General features: G+C 47.8%; 1 protein-coding gene across 1 annotated transcript in view; it reads left to right on the forward strand.

Annotated features, from left to right (window-relative positions):
• LOC310753770 (coiled-coil domain-containing protein 180-like) overlaps nucleotides 1-20,498 on the forward strand; it is a gene marked incomplete at its 3' end in the record, with an annotated part of 44,311 nt that overhangs the window by 14,356 nt on the left and 9,457 nt on the right. The window contains exons 6-12 of the mRNA XM_083595112.1: nucleotides 10,654-10,817; nucleotides 11,150-11,306; nucleotides 11,781-11,879; nucleotides 12,503-12,598; nucleotides 13,349-13,503; nucleotides 17,505-17,609; nucleotides 19,639-19,719. Of these exons, the coding sequence (XP_083451238.1) occupies nucleotides 10,654-10,817; nucleotides 11,150-11,306; nucleotides 11,781-11,879; nucleotides 12,503-12,598; nucleotides 13,349-13,503; nucleotides 17,505-17,609; nucleotides 19,639-19,719 (857 nt within the window). The remainder of the gene's footprint in view (nucleotides 1-10,653; nucleotides 10,818-11,149; nucleotides 11,307-11,780; nucleotides 11,880-12,502; nucleotides 12,599-13,348; nucleotides 13,504-17,504; nucleotides 17,610-19,638; nucleotides 19,720-20,498) is intronic.

Genomic DNA, 20,498 nt, shown 5'->3' on the forward strand with positions numbered 1-20,498 from the left:
CCCGGGAAGAACCTCGTTGACCCCCTTCGTATACCACCTCCCCAACGCGAAGTGCGCCGAAAAAGGCGATGGAATATGCCGCTGAGAATAAGCGGGCCTCGTACTTAGTCCAGCAAACAGTTCTCAACTTTTTATGGATCTGGTAAAGGATGTCAAACGATATTGGCCTTCTCTTATCACAGCTGGGGGGCTGCAGCCTACGCCAGCCCTCCAAGGCCTTCTGCACAACAAAGTCGGCGCATGGGTCAGAGGAATAAACTGCCTTGCAAAAGAATGATATTGCCGCCACCTGTAAGTTAAGGGTTTTAGGGGCGCGGCCCAAGCATCTCAGGTGTACTAAGTAGGAAAGAACCTCAGACTTGACGGGAGGGGAATTGATTCTAGCGGCATAGGAGTTACTGCGGAATCTTAAGAAATCTGACCAAGCTTTCTTATAAGATCTTAAAGTGGAAGGCGCCACTGAGGCTAATACTCCCTGCATCACTTCTAGTTCCCAAGGCTCCATAGGTGCTCCGGGAATGGCTGTGGCAGCTGGTGCGCGTCCGGTGCTAACGAGCGGAAGCGGTCCATCTGAAAACGAGATAGGGCACCCGCAATGTCATTGTTAACACCAGGCACAAATTTGGCGGAAAAGTGGATATTGAGCTCTAAGCACAAGAGGATGAAGGAACGTAGAAGGACCCCCACCCTTGGTGACCGGGTGACCTGCTTGGAAACGACTGATACTACTGCCTGGTTGTCGGTGTGAAAGCATACCCTATGGTTACTAAATTCCTTAGCCCACAAGTGCACCGCCACCACGATCTGGAAGAATTCCAGGAAGGTTAAATCTCTGGTTATGGGGCCCCCCTGCCAGGCTGCGGGCCAGCGCTGGGCACACCATTGCCCCCTGAAATAAACACCGAACCCAAGAGAGCCTGAAGCGTCTGAGTGCACCTGAAAGTCAACTTGCAGCGACATGTTATCCTGCCACAAGGAAATTCCGTTATAACTTTCCAAAAACCTCAACCAGACTTCCAGATCGGATTTTACCTCTTTTGATAGGCGAACTCTGTGATGAGGGGATCGCAGACCTGCTGACAGCCTCGCGAGGCGGCTGCAGAATGGGCGGCCAGGGGAAACCACTTGGCAAGCAAAGTTTAAATGGCCTAACAGTGACTGAATCTGCCTGAGGGTAACTTTTCTTAGGGGGAGAAGTTGCCGAATAAGGTCCCTGAGCGCAATTAATTTTTCTCTGGGCAGTTTAGAGGTTTGGGCGACAGTGTCCAATTCAATACCCAAGTAAACCATGGTTGTAGCTGGGCCCTCCGTTTTGTCTGCAGCTAGAGGTACACCCAACTCCCCCGCTAAAGATGTGAAGGCTTCAAGAAGTTCCGAGCACTTATGTCTACTATCAGCTAGGAGGATAAAGTCGTCCAACTATTGCGACACACCCTCAGAGCCTGTTCTAAAGCGAAGCGCCCAGTCCAGGAAGGTACTAAATGCCTCAAAGGCTGCACAGGCCACTGAGCAACCCATGGGCATTGCCTTGTCCACGAAATAAGCCCCCTCAAATTTGAAACCCAGCCACCGGAAGTCTTCCGGGTGTACTGGCAGGAGTCTGAAGGCAGACTCAATGTCACATTTAGCCAGCAGAGCACCGTTTCCGAATTTGAGAATCAGTTTAACCGCTTGATCAAAGGAGGCATACCTCACAGAGCAAAGTTCCTGGGGTATCGCTGTCGGAATTCAAGCCCATATCATGAGAAACTGGCAACAATCCCAGGCACCCGGCTTGATTCCCTGTTGACCTCCCTGGCTGCATTCCCCAGCGAGCGCAGGCAAGGTCTCAATAGGCGATTCTTCTCAAACGTGAGAAGAACACACCCCCTCTTTCCTGCCCCCCCCGGCAGGGAAAAGAGATAGACAGAAATGTATTTACATGCCTTTATTTCTGTCTTTGCAGCGTTACAAAAAACATGACTGCTCTCTTCAAACTCCAGCAGTGTTGAGACAAACACTTCCTGTACTTCCTGGACAGGAACAAACGGAAGAGCTCATATTACACTCTGAGCTAATTCCGGTGCTTCGCACTGTGAATTGACTGTCCCTCTGTTTCCCACGGGCAGTCCCAACATTCCCATCATGTTTACTTTTCAAGCTAGGACTTTGCAGCAGCATTGCTTCAATATCGTAACATACTCCCCCATATGAATCAATGTGTGCTGCGAACATAGCTTGATCCAGAGAAGAAAACAAACAGTTGTTATACATATAACACTCCCCTGTTGTTTTAGTTCCACCCTTGGAACTACCCGCCACTGGTTTCCCCAGTGTACCTCTCTGGTTGTCTGACTTCCAAGGAATGAGTGCATCTGCATTACCTTGGCTAGGGAATGTAGTGTTACACTTAGCAACTCCCTGTTGTGTCTTTGTCTCTGACTTAGACACAGCTTCAACCTGTCTTGAGTTGTCAACAATAGTAACACATGCAACAGCTGAGTTAGCAAACTCTTTTGAATACCTCTTGGGTGGTACACCCTTTGTAACTCTCTCGGACCTGCGTATGAGGTGCTGATCCTCTCTGTTCACTGGTTCTGTCTCAGGACTCTTTGGAGAACCAGTTCCAATAGTAAACAGTGGTTCATCCTCCACCTGTGAAGGTCTAGCCATTGTGTGAGATTTCCTCTCAATGACTGTGTCAACTGAGCTCTTTGAGCTATCACTGTCACTCTCAGTACCACTGTAATCAGTAAAATCATCATCATCATCATCTGAATTGTCCTCAGTGGGAAATGTGTGAACAATTACTCTCTCCTGTTCAGGAGCACTCTCTAGAAATTTTGTGAGAATCACCTGACCAGATTCAGACAAAATTACTTTGTAGAGACCCTTTTCATAACCCACAAAAATGCCTCTGGCATTTTTTACTCCACCTGGAGCTTCAGTCATGACTTGAGACCCAAAAACCTTAATATGGGCTACAGAAGGTTTTCTGTGAAATAGCTTTTCAAAAGGAGAACATCCTAAACCTTTTGAAACCTTTCTCAACCATGAGTAACAAAAACACAGTAACAATTCCGCCCAATACTCATGTGGCAAATGTGAACTCAGCAATTGCGCCTTCATCCCATTTTGCAATTCTTTGTTCACTTGCACACAGACACTTTTGTTCCATGCTCCTGCAGAAACAGCAGTCTTGTGCCTTATCCCTTTCTTATCCAGGAAATCCTGAAAATCCTGTAAAAGAAAAACTGGCTTTTCATCTGTGAAAAGACAATCAATGTTAGCATCATGAACATTCTTAACCTTGTCACAAAACTCTTTAAACCTCTCTAAGGCTTCTTGTGGTTTCTGCAATATGTATATCCACACATAATGAGTGAAATAATCCACACACACAAGATAATATCTTGCATTGCCTCTAGATGGTGCTAGAGGACCAATCACATCAGCATACACTCGCTGAAATGCACTGTTAACTTTGGTCGCCTTCTGGACGTCCTTCGGCATACCTGCAAGAGAAATCATGTTAGATTCAGATGCATTACAATTTATGCAATCACTTTGATCAAAAGTCAACAAATACAGTCCATCTTTCTCTCTGGCAGAAAGATACAGCTCTCCATCTTTGAAGATTTTGCAGCTTTCTCTATCATAGGACAAAGTCAGTCCTTTCTTTGTGATCTGCGAAACACTCAGCAGGTTGAACTTTAAATCAGGAACCAAATACACATTGTTAATAGTCAAGTTCAGACTTTCAAGATACACAGTTCCAAACCCGGTCGCTTCCAGCTCCTGGCCATTGGCCTGTTTCACAGCGAAGCTTTGCTTCTTAAACGTAGAAAACAGTCCTCGACGCGACGTCATGTGTTGCGTGCAACCCGTGTCAAGAACAAAAGCTTTCTCCATTGAAAATGTGGCTTTTGTTGACAGCAATGCCTTTGCAGGTTTCATCTGGGACTTGGTACGACTTTTGCCTGACGCCTCAGGCTTTGCAGAGCTCCCCTTGGCTCCTTTCTGTTGACGTGGCTTCTTACAATTCCGCTGAAGGTGCCCAGTCTGTCCACAATTGAAACAACGGACAACGTTCAAAGCAACAGCCTGCTCTTCACTTGCAGTAGCAGTGGGGGTGTCAGAACTCCGAGCTTCTCTCCCCCTGTCTTTGACATCTATTGCAGCAAGGCGGTCTCTCTCATTGAGAATCACGGCACAAATTCTCTCCGCTGTAAGATCTCTGGCAGGTAGAGAACCCAGCTGACTTGCAACCGTTTTATAAGTCCGATTAAGGCTGTTAATAATCATGAAACAGAATATCTCTTCCTGTAGAGGAAAATTGCGTTGCGCCATCTGCTGGCGTAAGAATTTCATCTCTGTCAGATGCTCTTGCACATCTCCATCAGGCGCTAGCCTAAGATTGGTCAGCTTTTCAAAATGCAGCAACGCTGAAGAACCAGCATCTCTTTGGTGTATTCTACGCAGCGTTTGCCAAATCTCACGCGCGTATTCCAAATCCTGAATATGCACGAGTTGATCATCTGAGACACACAGAATTATGGCCGTCCTGGCTCTCACATTCTGTGAATTCCAACTTGGTGTTGGTGCAGGAGGGATGGGGTTATCAATCACCCCAAAAATCCTCTGATTCTGAAGCAGGGCTTTCATCTTTACAGACCATGAGGCATAATTGTCATTAGTCACTGGAGGTGGGTAAGGTAAGCCTCCCCCTTCTTGGTATCCATTTTGAATCCAAGTCTGAGCTCTCACTCTCGAGCCTCTAAAATCCAATAGCTGGCTGTTTACTCTTTGCACCTGGCAGCTAAACGCAGGCTGCTTTGGAAGTCCTTCCAAGAGCAGTGAGATAGCAGACAAACAAATGCTGTTTTTCTAGCCTCTAACACTGTCAGCCGTGTTGGCTAGTAACTTTCCACTTTTTTTTCAAGCTAACTATCTCCGAAGTAGCTGAAAAGACTGAAGTCTCGTTGCTTAGCAACTGGACATTCCAGGTTTGAGCAGCAAACCGTTATCAGTCCCAGGAATGCGAAGAATGTGGCTGTCTCTCAGTGCTGTTTTTCTATCCAAAAAAACAGCTTTTGTGAACCAGAGAAGAATCAATCTGCGTTCACTCTTTTAGCCCATAAATCAGCATACCTTGGGGGTTCTGTTGCTCCTGGCTTATCAGCAAAAACGTCTGCTTCGGTGTTCAGCCGTTCGTTGTAGCCTCCATCCGCACGCTACCACAAACTCCTTTATCTCCTTGCAGAGGATGAATACGATCCATCAACCTCATTTGCTGCTTTCATGGATCGATGCCATCGGCTCCGTGCTACCAGATGTCGGAATTCAAGCCCATATCATGAGAAACTGGCAACAATCCCAGGCACCCGGCTTGATTCCCTGTTGACCTCCCTGGCTGCATTCCCCAGCAAGCGCAGGCAAGGTCTCGATAGGCGATTCTTCTCAAACGTGAGAAGAACACCCCCCCTCTTTCCTGCCCCCCCCTGGCAGGGAAAAGAGATAGACAGAAATGTATTTACATGCCTTTATTTCTGTCTTTGCAGCGTTACAAAAAACATGACTGCTCTCTTCAAACTCCAGCAGTGTTGAGACAAACACTTCCTGTACTTCCTGGACAGGAACAAACGGAAGAGCTCATATTACACTCTGAGCTAATTCCGGTGCTTCGCACTGTGAATTGACTGTCCCTCTGTTTCCCACGGGCAGTCCCAACATTCCCATCATGTTTACTTTTCAAGCTAGGACTTTGCAGCAGCATTGCTTCAATATCGTAACATATCGCTGTTGGAATCTGAGCCTTAATCAGTCAGAGGAATTTGGCCACTCTCCAGGTGCCCGGCTTGGATTCCTTGTTGATCTCCCCCGTCAGCGACTCCCGGCAAGACAAGGCGAGATCTCTATCGGCCGATCCTTCCCAACGTGAGAAGAACACAACCATCCCTCCTCCCTCATTCCCCAGGGAGGGGAGAGAGACAGACAGAAATGTATTTACATGCCTTTATTTCTGTCTTTCCAGCAGTGCAGAGAAAACATGTCTGCACTCTCTCACATCAGCAGCAGAGAGAGGGAATAACTCCACCCATGTACTTCTGGTACAGGGTCATGTGACACTCTGAGCTAACATCCGGTGCTCAGTGCACATAATAGACTGTCCCTGGTTCCCACGGTACAGTCCCATAACATCAACATCCTGTTTGGCTTTCCAGCCATCTGGAGCACTCAGCAGCATTGCTCCTTTTTCGTAACAATCGCATCATTGACAGACCCTCTTTTTGGGTAGGATAGGTTGTGAATCATGCGAAACTCACCAGGCGCTTTTTTGGGGACGATGCCTAATGGGGATATATGGAGACCCTCTATGGGAGGGACGGAAAAGGAGCCAGCTACCCTTCCTGCTTTAATTTCCTTACAAATTTTCTTTTGCACAACCTCAGGCATCTCCCTTACCGATTTTTGATTTGGTGGGTCACCTGAATTGGGGGGGAAAGCTACCGGAATCCTAAAACCAGCACTAAATCCTTCCCACAGATACAAAGCAGCTGTTCTGTTGGGATAAAGATCCAAAAGGGTTTTTAATGGGGTCAGCTTGATAGGAGAAAATGCCAGGCCGAGATCAAAATTACTGTCGGTTTCCCTGAGGTCCAAATGGAGCTCCATGGCCTCCCCTGGCACCCTGGTTGGTGAAGCCTCTCCTGCCCTGGAAGGGCTGCCTCCCTTTGATGCAGGCAGTGGCTGGGTGGTTTCCGAGGCATTTCTTGCACTCGTGGCTATACTTACAGATAGGCCTCACACAAACCCCTTTGTTGAATTCCCAGCACAGCCGTCTCTGTTTCGCGTTGGTCTTCCCGAATTTAGACGATTCCTGGGACTTCTTTTCTACATAGGGACCAACGTGCTCCATCCAATAGTTTTGATCCCTCAGGTCCCAACGTGTAGAAGATAACAGAGAAGCGTTTCTGTGGAAATCTTCATCATAATTTAGTACCGCGGTCTCCCCCGCCAAGTCTCGCGCCCTCCTAACATGGGCCAGGTAAGCAATTAAATGCATTGCACGTTTGGAATAAGCCGCGCTGACCACGCCCATGAACACCTGGAACCCGTCCAGCCAATTTTCAAAATTACGTTCGGCTCTGGGTGTTCTGTACCTTCGCTTCCCATAGCTACGCTTCTTTTCCTCTTTACCGGTCATCTTAGCTGGTGGTAACAAAGTGAATATGTCAATAAAGTCACCGTTAAGTATCTTAGTTCTCTTTCTTTGAGATAAGTGATTCCCAAGAATAAAATCGGTAGACAGGTTTGTGGATGTTTTTACGTCCGGAACTAATGCACCGTCCTTCCACTCCAAGGAGCCATTAAAGGACTTGCGGTATGAGTTAGCTCTCCTTTCGTGCACCCACAAAGGGACAACTGAACTATCCTCCCCGTGGCCCCAGTACTCTTCCATAGGAGTATCGCTGTCTGAGTCAGATGAAGAGGTACCTGATTCATCCTCCGATTCAGACCGCTTACTCTTCTTGCTCTTCTTTGATGTATGCTTCCTCTTTTCTTTCCTCTTCCCTGATTGGCCATGCAGCGGAGCTTGTGGCGGAACGTTGGGCACCTGTGCGTCTTGCTGCTCCTGCGCTTCCTCATCCGAAGAAGAACCTGAGGCGCCCTCAGCTGGTGCCGCTTGCGGTGGTGGGTTTTGAAAAACAGTAGGGAGACCTACGTCCTTTTGTGGGTTAGTGGTATTAGAGCCCTGAGTACTTGCCTTGCCCTTCTTGCCACCCTTCTGACCCCCTTTTGACTTGCCTGAGCTGGAGGACTGTGATCACGTATTGGGCCGGTCTGTTGAGTCATTGCTTGCCCTCAGCGCTGCCGCGCTGGCCGCAGAGGTGCTGGGGCGTTCCGAATCGCAAGAGGGTGTATCCGGCATGCAGTCTTGCGAGGGCGCCACCGCCACCTGGCCTGCAGGCTTGCATTGCCTATAAAACGCCTCAAAAGCAGTGAAGAACTGGGCAAATGCCTGCGGGTTACATAGCATTACCAAGGCCTGAGACCCTTCCTGGTTCCCTTGTGCCCCCCCAGAAACAGCGGAGTTCTGTTGGTTTTCTTGAGCAGACATAGTTGGAGTTCGGTACCCTTAATAACCTAGTTCAGTAAAATGAACGCCAACTGGTTTAGATTTCTATGCGCAAGATGGAAGATTGCAGCCTAGTTCAGTAATGTCTGCACTGGAAATTTTAAAAGAAAACCAAAGATGCCTACCCAAACCTCAATCAATTTTAATTAGGTACCAGAATGCTCAGAGTAATGTTAATCCCTGCTGGAGGCCAAAGCTATGAGCTGACACTAAAGTAAAAGGAAAAAACAAAGAAGCCTGCCCGGTCCTCACCAATGTATTTTGATAGAACTATAAGGTAGAAATATAAATTAGATCCCCGAGATGCAGCAGTGAGGAGGTGCTCTGATAACAAGGTCAAGAAGGGTAGCGATTAAATTAGACTAGTGAAATATTAAGCAAAATTTAATTGAAATTAAACTAATGAATTGTCAACCAAAGATGAGAAACCCCCTGGGGCCCTTGTGCACTTTAAACAGAGTACCCAAATGAATTATTAGGTAAATGAGAAGCTCCCTTGCGCCCTTATGCACTTTATTGAAGATGAAAAGAGTGAATTATTTAGTACAATGAATTATTTAGTCCAATGAGAACCCCCAATTATAAATGTTGAGGCAGTGAATTAAACTAAATAGCTATTGAATAACTAATGCAAAGAATAATATAACAAAGGATCCTGCAGCCTTTATGCAGCTTTAATCAATTCCTCACAAAGAATTTCCTCAGATGCAGCTGTATAAATTCTTAAATGATGCCAGTAGAAAAGCAGCCAACCCCCAGAAAGAGGCTATTGCCTGAAGCCGACCGTACGCTGAGCTAAACACCTAAATTCCCAGTAGTAATTTCAACCTGCACCTCTCACTACCAGAAAGGCAGACGCAATTTAAAGCCGGTAGCCCTTTTCCTCATCTACCGCGAGGGACAGCTTAATATTCTTTGAGGTGGGTGGCGGGGCGGCTTAATTAATTCCTCCCAAAAACTTCTGATTCTATTCCTTAATTAGCTACTGCTGTGTCAAAATTAGAATTGTAGTAAAACTGCAAAGCAAACGACACCGGGAAGGAGTAGACGCTATTCGAAGAAGCCAGCCCTTTGTTTGATGTAAGGCTCCTGGGGGGGGGGGGGATAGTGCAGCTGCCAAGCAGCCCGCTTTTAAAAAGCAGGACGACAGAAACCAAGGGGCGGCCGCTGCCTGCGTTAATATCTCGCAGAATGCTATCCAAAGGAAACGGTAACTGTTATCCTAGCTGTGTCCGATTAAGCTTAAAAGGGGCTTGCGGATAAATAATTCCCACGTGGAATTGCCTATAGTAAAATGGCGGCCGTCTGAAGCCCTGTGATCGGACCACGTGGTCGTTTAAAATGGCGGCCGGGACAGGCTGGTAACCAAGCAACCGAGCAGCCTTTTTAAACCTAAATTTCAGAGAAAATTAAAGCTGGCAGAAAGCAAGCGTTGGCCCGTGGTAAGCCCGCACACCCCCCAGAAGGGTAATGCCGCTGAAGCGACGAAAGCTAACAGCGACCAACGCCGACAAAACAAGCCCCGTGAGCGCAAAACCAGCAGCGATCTATGCCGACAACACTAGCCCCCGATACCGCCTCAAACTTCCTTCTTTTTTGCCGTCAAGCCCCCCCACGAGCTCCCAGCAAGGCCCACACAAATATAACAAATCCCTGCTACTGCGGCTGAAATAATAAAACCAAACGACCTGATCTCCGGAGCAATGAATCCTTCCCAGGAAGATGAATGCGGAGATGAGCTCCCAGAAGGTGCAGGGGGCGCTTGCCCCGACAAAGTTCCTTAGCGGCAAAACGACTCGGAGAGTAAGCAAACAATTCCCCAGCGGTGGAGGCTTCTGCGGCGCTGTTTCCGCCCTGCTAACTGGCGACGGCTGCCGTAGCCGCTGCCTGAAGCGCGAGCCGGCTTGAAGCCAGCAAGAAAGAAGGACCAGGATCGCCGGAGAGTTGGTCAAACCCCGGGGAAGCACGATCCGCACGGTGAAGGAGATGAGCGCCCACGCTGCCTCGCGACCCTGTAAAGAAAAATCTAAACAAGATGATCAATAAGCTAAGCTACCCGATACAAACCTCTAAAAACATGATGGCTGGCGCGGCGAAAAGAGGGCGACCCCCGGCCGCGTCGGCCCTAAATAGGGCAGGCCACGCCCCCCCGATTGGCTGGCTGGGCGGACGACACGGCCAGGATTCCCTCGTTCTCGCGGGAGCTGCAACCCAGCCCCCACGCACGTGGGGTGGGCGTGAAGCCCACAACCCCACCTCCTTGCCAGGTCCCGGAAGTGGCTTTGCAACAATTTGTGAATTTTTGCTTTAAATCCTCATGAAAATACGTTACTGCTTTAGTATGGATCTCTCCAAATGTTTTGTGTTCAGTTTTGACTGCATAGTTTTATGAAAGAAATTCCCCCTTATGTGCATTTTCATTTTATTTTTCACTTATGTGACACATTTTTCTAATACATACATATTGATGCACATTGGCAAGTGTTACCCATCAGATGGCAAGTGTTACCCATCAGATCATCTTCTCTGTTCAGGAAATGGAGGTGTGTTTCTTGGAGCCTGGGAAGCTATTTCTGACCAAGCTGTCAGAATCCGATCGTACCATTGAGTCCCTTTTCCAAGTTTCCGCTGAGAACCTCCACTTGGAGACTTACACCATGAAGATGAGGGAATGCCTCACAACTCAAACTCAAACAGGGTTTGAAGGCTGCCTGCCACCTTTTCTTGCCCCTCTGGCTGATACTTCTGGTGACCCTAGATCCTCACTGCTTAGCAACAGGGATGAAGGGCCTGGCAGTCACTGTGGGTAGCAGAATAAGGCATGCTGGAGATAGCAACATAGGAAGCTGACATACTGCGTCATCCCATTGACTCATTTAGCTCAGTATTGTCTACACTGGCTGGCAGCGGCTTTCCACGGTTTCAAGTTGGAAGTCTCTCCCAAACTTACCTGGAGATCCCAGGGCTTGAACCTAGGAACATGGGGAACTTCCTTATACTGAATCAGAACTATGTGTCTTTCTACCTCAGTATTGTCTACACTGACTGGCAGCAGCTCTCCAGAAAGTCAGGCAAGGGATATTCCCAGCCGTACCTGGAGATGCCAGGGATCAAACCTGGGGCCTTCCGCATGCAAAACAGAAGGGCTGCCGCTCAGCTACAGCGCTTTCCAGGAACACAGAAAGCTGTCTTATACAGAGTCAGACCATTGGTCCATTTAGCTCAGTATTGTCTACACTGACTGACAGCAGCTTTCCAAGGTTTCAAGCAGGGGCATTACCAGCCCTACCTGGAGATGCCAGCAATTGACCCTGGGACCTCCTGCATGCAAAGTAGATGCTCTACTAAGCTACAGCCCTTCCCTCCAAAGGCTGTGACACATGGGCGTAGCCAGGGTGGGCAGAGGGGCAGCTGGCACCCTAAATCAATACAAATCAGTACAAATATGAGGTTCTTCCCCCCCAACAAAAGCCTGCCTCCCCAACAAAAATCCTGGCTACGCCCATGGCAGTGAACAGAACAGTGGGATGGGTTGAAAGGATCTGGCATGCCAACAAAGATCATGGAACAGACTTCATCTTTTCCTTGATAACTTTTAAACAACATAGGGTTCCACCTCAGCTCCCCTATGTGGAATTCACATCCCATTTCTACCTTGCAGGACTTTGAGAGAATGTGGAACCTTGTCTCCAAGGAGACCTTAAAAAGAAGGCAGCTGGACAAAGCCTTACTCAAGGCAGAGGTAGATCGAACTGAACGGGTAAGTACAAGAAGATGCTAACAGAGAGTACATGAATGATTGTGGGGGGTGCTGCTGTATGCTTGTTGCCCAGAAGGAAATGCAGCCTTTGGAGCTGGAAAAAGTTCCCCATCCCTGCTATGGCTCCTTGAAATGGTCAGAAATAGTTGTTTCTTGCTGGCACATGTGTCTTTTTAGGAATTGGCCTCTTCAGTGAGATGGTGGAGGTTGGTCTCTTTAGGTGAATGGGGCATTGCCTCACCACTCTCATTTTGTCTTCAGCCAATTTGCACCTGCCTTCCTCCTTACTTACAACGAGTCTAGGGGGTTGCCCCAGCTGTTAGCTTCCTCCTGCATAGACTCAAAGTGCCCCTTGTGGAACTCATCGGGGAGAATGATGAGAATAAAAGCTAGAATTGGTTGGCTCTGCCTGTCATTGACTCTGGTTCTACTTATCATTGGCTATGGGTCTGCATATCTACAGCTTGCATCCCTGCATTCCACCTCACCCTTGGCCACCGGTTACCACTGGCTGAGTAGCCCAGTGGGGTGGTCCCCCAGCATGTCCCTAGCAATCTCAGCAGACAGGTGTCCTCACCATCCTGAACACTTTTCTTACCCCCTTCCTCTGCTTTGGTTTACAGATCAAACTTTTGTTGAACAAAAATAATAAGATCCTGGATGACATTTCCTATTTCCTACCCTCTGATGTCCACAGGTTCATTCACAAGGAAGCCATGGTAAAACCAGTAAGATAACCACAGGTTTTGCTTGATCCCACCCCCACCCCTGTAATTTGGGAATGATTGAAAGTGGGCATATTTGCAAACCTAATTTGGGTAGCAGAATTGGGCATTTTAAAATAAAATTGTGGTGTGTGTGTGTGTGTGTGTGAGAGAGAGAGAGAGAGAGAGAGAGAGAAAGAAAGAAAGAGAGAGAGAGAGAGAGAGAGAGAGAGAGAGAGAGAGAGAGGATATGTGCAAGATTAGCACAGCAACCAGGAAAGAGGGATGGGATCCCTGAGACATTGTACGTGAAAGGAGCAGAGAGACAAGACAAGGACAGGTTTGCCCTGGTGTCCCCAGCACAGCACCAAGGGTGCACGGGTGCCTGTGATACCTCAAAACCCTCTGCACTCTTCCTCTCCACTTCTTTTATTTATCAGAAACTATCTTTTCCCCCTCTTTGGAAGTGAGAAAGGAGTGAAGACAGCAGACTGACCAAGAGGGGAGGAGGAACCTACTCTGGGCATCTCTGCTTTCTGCCACATGAAATCCCAGTGGGTTACCAACCACCATTGTAATGGCACCAGAGAACAATTAACGGATGTGTTTAGCTAAGATTTATTCAGAGTAGACTCCTTTAGATTACTGTACCTAAATTTGTCTTGCCCATCATGTCCTCTGGGTTGAACTAACTAATCTGAAGTCTTCATCTCCCTGAAAAAGAGAGATTCCCTTGCTACTCTCATCTACATCTTCCAATTCCAGATGATCAACCAAGCCCTGCTGGCCAATCGGAGAGCAATAGCCAAGCTCTTTGTCAACGTGATGGAGGCAGACCTGAAAGGAGACATCTTCTATCATCGCAAACTGGAGGAGAGAATAAAGAGCTGGAGAGCCAAATGGAAGCAGAAAATAATTTAGTTTCAGGTCTGAAATTTCATTTATTTATTTATTTAGAGTATTTGTACTTTGCTCTTTATGCAAAAGTGGTTCCCAGGTTTGCATACAATTGGTTAAAACAAGACAGTCCCTGTCCTCAGGCTTCACAACACACAAGGAGAAAGGGAGAGGGTGGGAAGAGGGTGGAAATCAAGCTCGGGAACCAGTTCTTAAACAGTTGTTTTTATAATGGCCAGCTATCATAGTTCACAGATAGAAGGTGCTTAACAGAGCTGGTCTTTTGGTGAACTCTGCTTCTCATCTCTCCCACTGAGGCAGACTGATTGACTGGTTGCTCCCAGATGGCAGTTCGGGGGAAAGGAGGCATGAAGGAGCAGGAGATTTGGGCAGTATAAGATGGGTGTGGCTTTTCAATTACACAGTATCCCTTGCAAAAAAGAAAGCCCACATTTAATCTAATGTTTTCTTGTCATGTCCTATATAGACAGTTTGGAGAAATTGATTGGCAGCTTCGCTTGCCCACGGAGCCCACACGCTTCCGCTGCGCGTGTCTCTGCTCCGGGCCCCCAGCTGCAGTTAGCAGAGCTTAGCACAGCGACAGAAGCAGAGCGATGATGGCCTTGTGTGCTCAATAAATCAGTCAGACGCTCGGTGTCTTTCCTTATCTTACAAAGAGCTTTAATCTCGTACAAAAACAACAAATCATATCTTTCCCAGAGACACGGCTCCCATCTTGATCCTCTCCCGGATCTGGCTAGACTCACACTGTGTGTCAGCGTAGACAGACACTCCCAGTGTTCCATGCCCGCCTCTGAATGTGAGACGTCATACAGAACTTCTTAACCCTGTAAGTTCTGACTCTCTCCATACCCCCTCTCGTATCACATTCTGAGAGGACTTGTGAACACACCTTTACAGACCTCTGTGTGTCCCACACCTTCCCACCTGCCTGTTGAGTCTTCTCACAAATCTCTGGTTCGCACTGTGCGAGACCAACCCACGCATTTGTGACTCGAAACCTCTCAGGTGGAATTCCCTTTGTTGCCCGTGAAGACCGCCTGGGCACACACTGGGGTTCTTCTGCTGACCCACTGGGGCCAGCAAGTGCGTCTTCTTCATCAGACGACTCCCCCTCTGACTTGACCTGTCTGTGAGCTTTCTCCGTTACTCTAACAGGAGATGAGGGCTCACTCTTGGACACTCCTTTCACAACCTGTGGAGACGCCTCCCCCTGGTGCTGATCCTGATCATCGACCAGATCACCATTACCTGGCTCTCCCTCCTCCTCAGATTCGGACAGACAATCTGAGACAACGTCATGGCTCACTTTGCGCCTTGACCTACTTCCCTGCTGCTCATTGAACTCAGCATGTTTACTGACCAGAAGCTTGGTCTGATCACCTTCTGGGTATGCAAATCTCCACCCCTTTGTCGCGGGCTCATACCCACAGAAGATCATTTCCTGGTATCTTGGACCACCCTCTTGCTGCAAACACTTTGGTACAGGCACCATGGCTCTGCAACCAAATGAACGGAAGAAATGCACCTGTGGCTTCTGTCCGTTGAGCAAGAAATACGGGGTGTCACCTACCACTGCATTGTAGCACCTGTTCATCGTGAAATTGGCCGTTTTTACTGCCTCTCCCCAGAAACTGTGAGGCAACCCAGAGTCACACAGTAGGACCTCTGTCGCTTGAACCAGAGCTTTACTCCTCAGCTCTGCCACGCCACTCTCCTGAGGCGAAGTCACCTTGTGACGTATCCCCCTCTGGCAAAAGAAACGCTTTAGAGCAGACCCAGTGACCTCTGAACCACGGTCACACTTGAATCCCTGCACCTTGGTGGAGAACCTCTGTTCCACCTCCGCAACCCAATCCCTGATCAGTTGCGTTGCTTCTTCCTGCGTTTTCAGCGAGAAAGCCCAGGAGTTCTGACTGAAATCATCTGCCAAAATCAGCAGAAACCTGGCTCCGCCCAGACTTGGCTGAGGCATTGGCCCAAACAGGTCTGCGTGCACAAGCTCAAAAGGCTTTGTGGTTACTCTCTCCACCCTGGGATAACTGTATCCCTTATTCTTGGCTTTCCTGCAAGCCCTGCAATTTAGGGTTTCACCACATTCTCTTACCTTGCACTCTTTGGTGCATTCTGATAACATCTGCAAGTCATCACAAGACCCATGTGCAATCCTCTTGTGCCACACGCATGCACATGAAACATGAGTGTGAATGTTAGCTTTCCCAGCTTTCCCAGCATTCCCCACTCCCTTTTCCTCCAGTGGAGTTTCTAGAACAAAGAGGTTGTTCTGACTTTTCTCAACACGTACCAGTTGCTTCCCCCCTCTGGAAATTGTACAGACATTGTTCTCAAAACAAACCATATACCCCTCCTGTAAAAGACATGGTACAGACAAAAGACAATGTTTCAGTCCCGGCGCCACGTAGACTTCCAGCTGTGCCTGCAAGAAAGAAACATAAACATTCCCAGCTTTTGTTACAAGCCTCTGTGACCCATCAGCAAAACACACTGATTTCCCAGCTGAAACAGCTCTGCAGTTCTTTATCTGGACACCAGGTGTCTCAGGCACGAGATGTCTGTTAGCAGCAGAGTCAATGACCCAACGCAGCACACTGTCCTTCGTTGCCTTAGCAACAGAGTTCCTTCTGCCCCCCTCCTTGGGGCCTTTGCAGGTGTCTTTCAAAACAGCCATGGAAGCAGACAGCTGATAAGCACCTCCTTCCCCTTCCGGCCGTCCCTGCGTCTTCCCACGCTGGCCTCTTCTGCCGGGCTGATTCCCATGGGAAATGTCCTTGGGACTTTCCGGCCCTTTCTATCTCTGTGGACAGCAGCGGCGCAGGTGTTCAGGGGAACCGCAAACAAAACAGCGACGAGTGGAAAACTTTACAAACAGGCCTTTGGACTTCTGTGCCCCCCCACTCTTGCCAGCAGCACTCCTTGAGGCTTTTCTTTGAGGCTTGGGGACGTGGCCTTTGGCTTCCAGCTTGGTGGTTTCTCTGCAAACCTTCTCCAGCTCCTGCCAAACAGCCTTGGCACTTTCAAGACCCTTGGACTGGCCCATCTGGCCTGCACCACCATTCCTGGGTGCATAGCTTCCAGAGGAACGGACTGCTCCTGCCTTCCTCTTCCCAGCCTTTAGCTGCTTTCCAGCACACGGCCCATCTCTCTGGCGTGTCGAAGCATTGCAGCAGCTTCCTGGGCACTCTGGGCATTCCTCAGCCCCTCCTGGACTTGCAGCTTCTGTGCAGCGTTTGGCCCCCTCTGGTGTGGCTCCCACTGCAACCTTCAGTGCCTGCCACGCGACCCAGGGCTCCTTCCCGTCCACCTCTTCAAAAGGGACTGCACACGATTCATGGCTGTCTGCCATCTTCTCCCCCGGGGCCCAGCTTACTTACGAACAGTAGTAGCTTCTCCAGCACCCGGTACAGCACAGCTCCTCCAGCGAGCTCCTTGCCTCACGATCAAAGGCACAGCTCCCACAGCTCCAGCTGGCTTCAGCTTTTCTCAGTGTCTCGGCTTTCAGCTTTTCTCCACTGCCCTCTCTGGCAGGAGATCCAGCACACACACACCGGCACGGACTTGGCTTGCTTCACAGCGTCAGCTGACCCCCATAACCTTTGGAGAAATTGATTGGCAGCTTCGCTTGCCCACGGAGCCCACACGCTTCCGCTGCGCGTGTCTCTGCTCCGGGCCCCCAGCTGCAGTTAGCAGAGCTTAGCACAGCGACAGAAGCAGAGCGATGATGGCCTTGTGTGCTCAATAAATCAGTCAGACGCTCGGTGTCTTTCCTTATCTTACAAAGAGCTTTAATCTCGTACAAAAACAACAAATCATATCTTTCCCAGAGACACGGCTCCCATCTTGATCCTCTCCCGGATCTGGCTAGACTCACACTGTGTGTCAGCGTAGACAGACACTCCCAGTGTTCTATGCCCGCCTCTGAATGTGAGACGTCATACAGAACTTCTTAACCCTGTAAGTTCTGACTCTCTCTCTTCATGGAAAGTGAAACAATACGGCACCCAAGTGCTGTGAATGTGGAGCTGGAGAACATGCTACAAGATCAAGAATCACTCACTGAGAAAAGAACAGCACTGTTATATTCTCTGGGGTAGGTGAACAGGAGAGTAAAATGCAACTTCTAATTCCTAAGAATGTAAGAATAGCCTCACTGCTGGATCAGGCCAAAGATGCTTTCATTCCAGTATCCTGTTGTAATAGGAGCCAACCAGATGCACCGCGGGAAGCTCACAAGCAGGACCTGAGCATAACAGCAACGGGACTGAATGGGGGGGGGGAACCTTTTTTACTTTCCTTCTATGTGATTTACAAGAACCCCTCCTCATTAGAACCGTCGGTTGAACTGACCCAAGCAGGATGATTAAGGTCTGTGTGGAGATAAACTTTAACCAAAAGTATGCTTTATGAAGATTGAGAAGCAATAAGAGCTTTTGGGAATGGCACAGCAATTAATTCGGAGTCGCCATCTTGCCAAAGGATTTATAGCCGGGAGGAAGAACGGACTTGTTTTCAGACTGCATTCCTAGTGAATCTCCTCAGAGGTTTTGAGAAAGGAGGCAGATTGGTGAAGATTAATGATGCTAAGACTGTTTTGATGTATGGAAGTGATGTTATATGGAAAACGTCTGGATATGGCTACTGGATAAAAAATAATATCCACGCAGGATTACAAACTGTTCTAACCAGCTTGTGGAGACTATCAGAGGTCACAAAGAGAAAGGAAAAATATATGAAAATAACAACAAGAGATGTGGAAAAACAATAAGAAAGGACTGGATAGTACTGTGAACATCATAAGGTTAGATTTGTGGACATTAAAACAGCAGTAAGAAGCAAGAAGTTGATTGGATCCCCTTCAGAACTTGAAATATGGGTACCCCCAACAAAAATTTAAAATTCGGCTGTGTAATTTGGAATTTATGTAATTTGGTTTGATTTGATGTGATTGGTCGATTAATAAAAAATTATTCTTAAAAAAAAAAGAGCATAACAGCAACTCTCCCCTTATGATTACCAGCAATTGGTATTCAGAGGCATATTACCTCCCACAGTGGAGACAGAACAAAGCCACCCTGGCTTGTTCTAGGGATGTTTTGATGGTGTCAAATTATGGGTGGTTGGCAGATGTGGGTGTAGGCCAGAGACTTTAACATTTTACTTCCCCCTATGGTCCCAAACCATATTGTTCCCACCTCCCATGCCAGCAATTAGCACAGGACTTTTTCCTTATGCAACCTGCATGGGGGGGACTCCAAATTGGGGCCGTGGGGGCAGAGGCAGTGCCGGAACTTCATGCTCCAGCACCGGGGGGGGGGGGCGGAGAGCAGGCGGGGGTGAGGCTGGCACACATCCCAGGGGCGTGGCACACCGCCTGTGGGGGCGTGGTGCCCAGCACAGGCGGGGGTGCAGCCGCGATGGCACCCTACCGGGATCACGCTGCCGGGGGCGGTGCACTCCACCCGCACTCCTCTTCCTCCACCACTGGGCGGAGGGCATCCAGTGTTGTCAGTTTGTGTAAAAGAAACAACCACCTGCACATATAAAGGCAAATATACATCTCTTATCAACCTGGGCTGTATCCAGTGTTAGCCATAATCAAAGTAAGCCCACTGAAGTTAATAGACATGACAGATTTAGACCCATTAGTTTCCGTGGGCCTACCCAGTGAGTATAGAATCATAGAATTGTAGAGTTAAAAGCACCCTCAAGGGTCATCTAGTCCAACCCCCTGCAATGCAGGAATCACAGCCTTCTAGGACAAACATGGGATACAACCTGTTGTTCAGTTTTTCCAGTTGGCTCCTGTATCACCCAACTCCAGGGTTAGCAGTAGGAGTGCTGTCAGCCAAACTATGTGAAAAGAAGGGGAAATCTGCTACCTCCACTTGTCTCACTGAGCCCCCAGTCCCCACCCACAAACTTCCAGATTTTCTCCTACACCTAAACAGCACACTCCCCCCATCAGCTTTCCCTGGAAAAGTTCTTTGGGGAACTTTCAGCTCAGCTATATAACTAATATGTGACCAGTGAAAACTGGGACACAAATGATTTTTAAGATTTGTCATGCAGACCTCAAGAGCTTTATGTACTAAGTGTTTCTCTGCCTCTTGTCTTTTTAGCAATATGCTGCCTTTGATGCAATCCAAGGCTGAATTCAACGAGTGGTATGAATCTGTGGTGGCTTTAAATAAGCGGATAGGGTAAGGAACAAAGGTTTTGCTATGGTTATTTAGAGCAGCAATTTATATATTTACCAGATTTCCTAACTATAACCCTTCACTTTAAGGTCTCAGGGCAGGCTACAAGAATATAATATACCATTATAGAAATAAGATGAAATCTTTATAATGATAAAAACAAGTAAAGCTGTTCAGATGGAATAGAACAGTGCTCCACATGCCCACAAACAGAAAGATGTGAATATTTCATATTCAATCCTGTAACCACCATATCCAATCTTGTGTTAATTTTAATTTTTGTCTCAAGATAACCACAATGTCCAATACTTAATGAAAATCCGCCTCCAGTATGAGAAAGTTTGCCAGGAGTGTTTGTCAAAGATGCAGGAGTGTAAGGTTAGTGGGCCAATCAATTTTGTTGAAAATATGTGGATTCTGTTTTTCAGCCTGACTGCAGCTGAGAATAGGAGAAAATCTATTATTAATATTATAATTAATATTAATTACCCACCCTTCACTCTAAGGTCCCAGGGCAAATTAAAACAATCAAAACACAATATTAAAAGCATTTTAAAACAACTTACCATCACAGTAATAAGATAGGCCCTAATATATACTTCTCAAGTGTCAGGAGCCAGTTTAAAGAGGTGTGCCTTCAGCATATAGATGCCAATATAGATATTTTTGAAGACTGTAGTGACTAATGATCTGGAAGGGATGATGATGTAAGATGTAAACTCCCCACTGCCAGATCTTAGATCAGGGTAGCCATTGTAGTGTACCTTCAAGTGTTGTCGGAC

This window comes from Podarcis filfolensis, assembly GCF_964270895.1.
Source record: "Podarcis filfolensis genome assembly, chromosome: W".
Lineage (NCBI taxonomy): Eukaryota > Metazoa > Chordata > Lepidosauria > Squamata > Lacertidae > Podarcis > Podarcis filfolensis.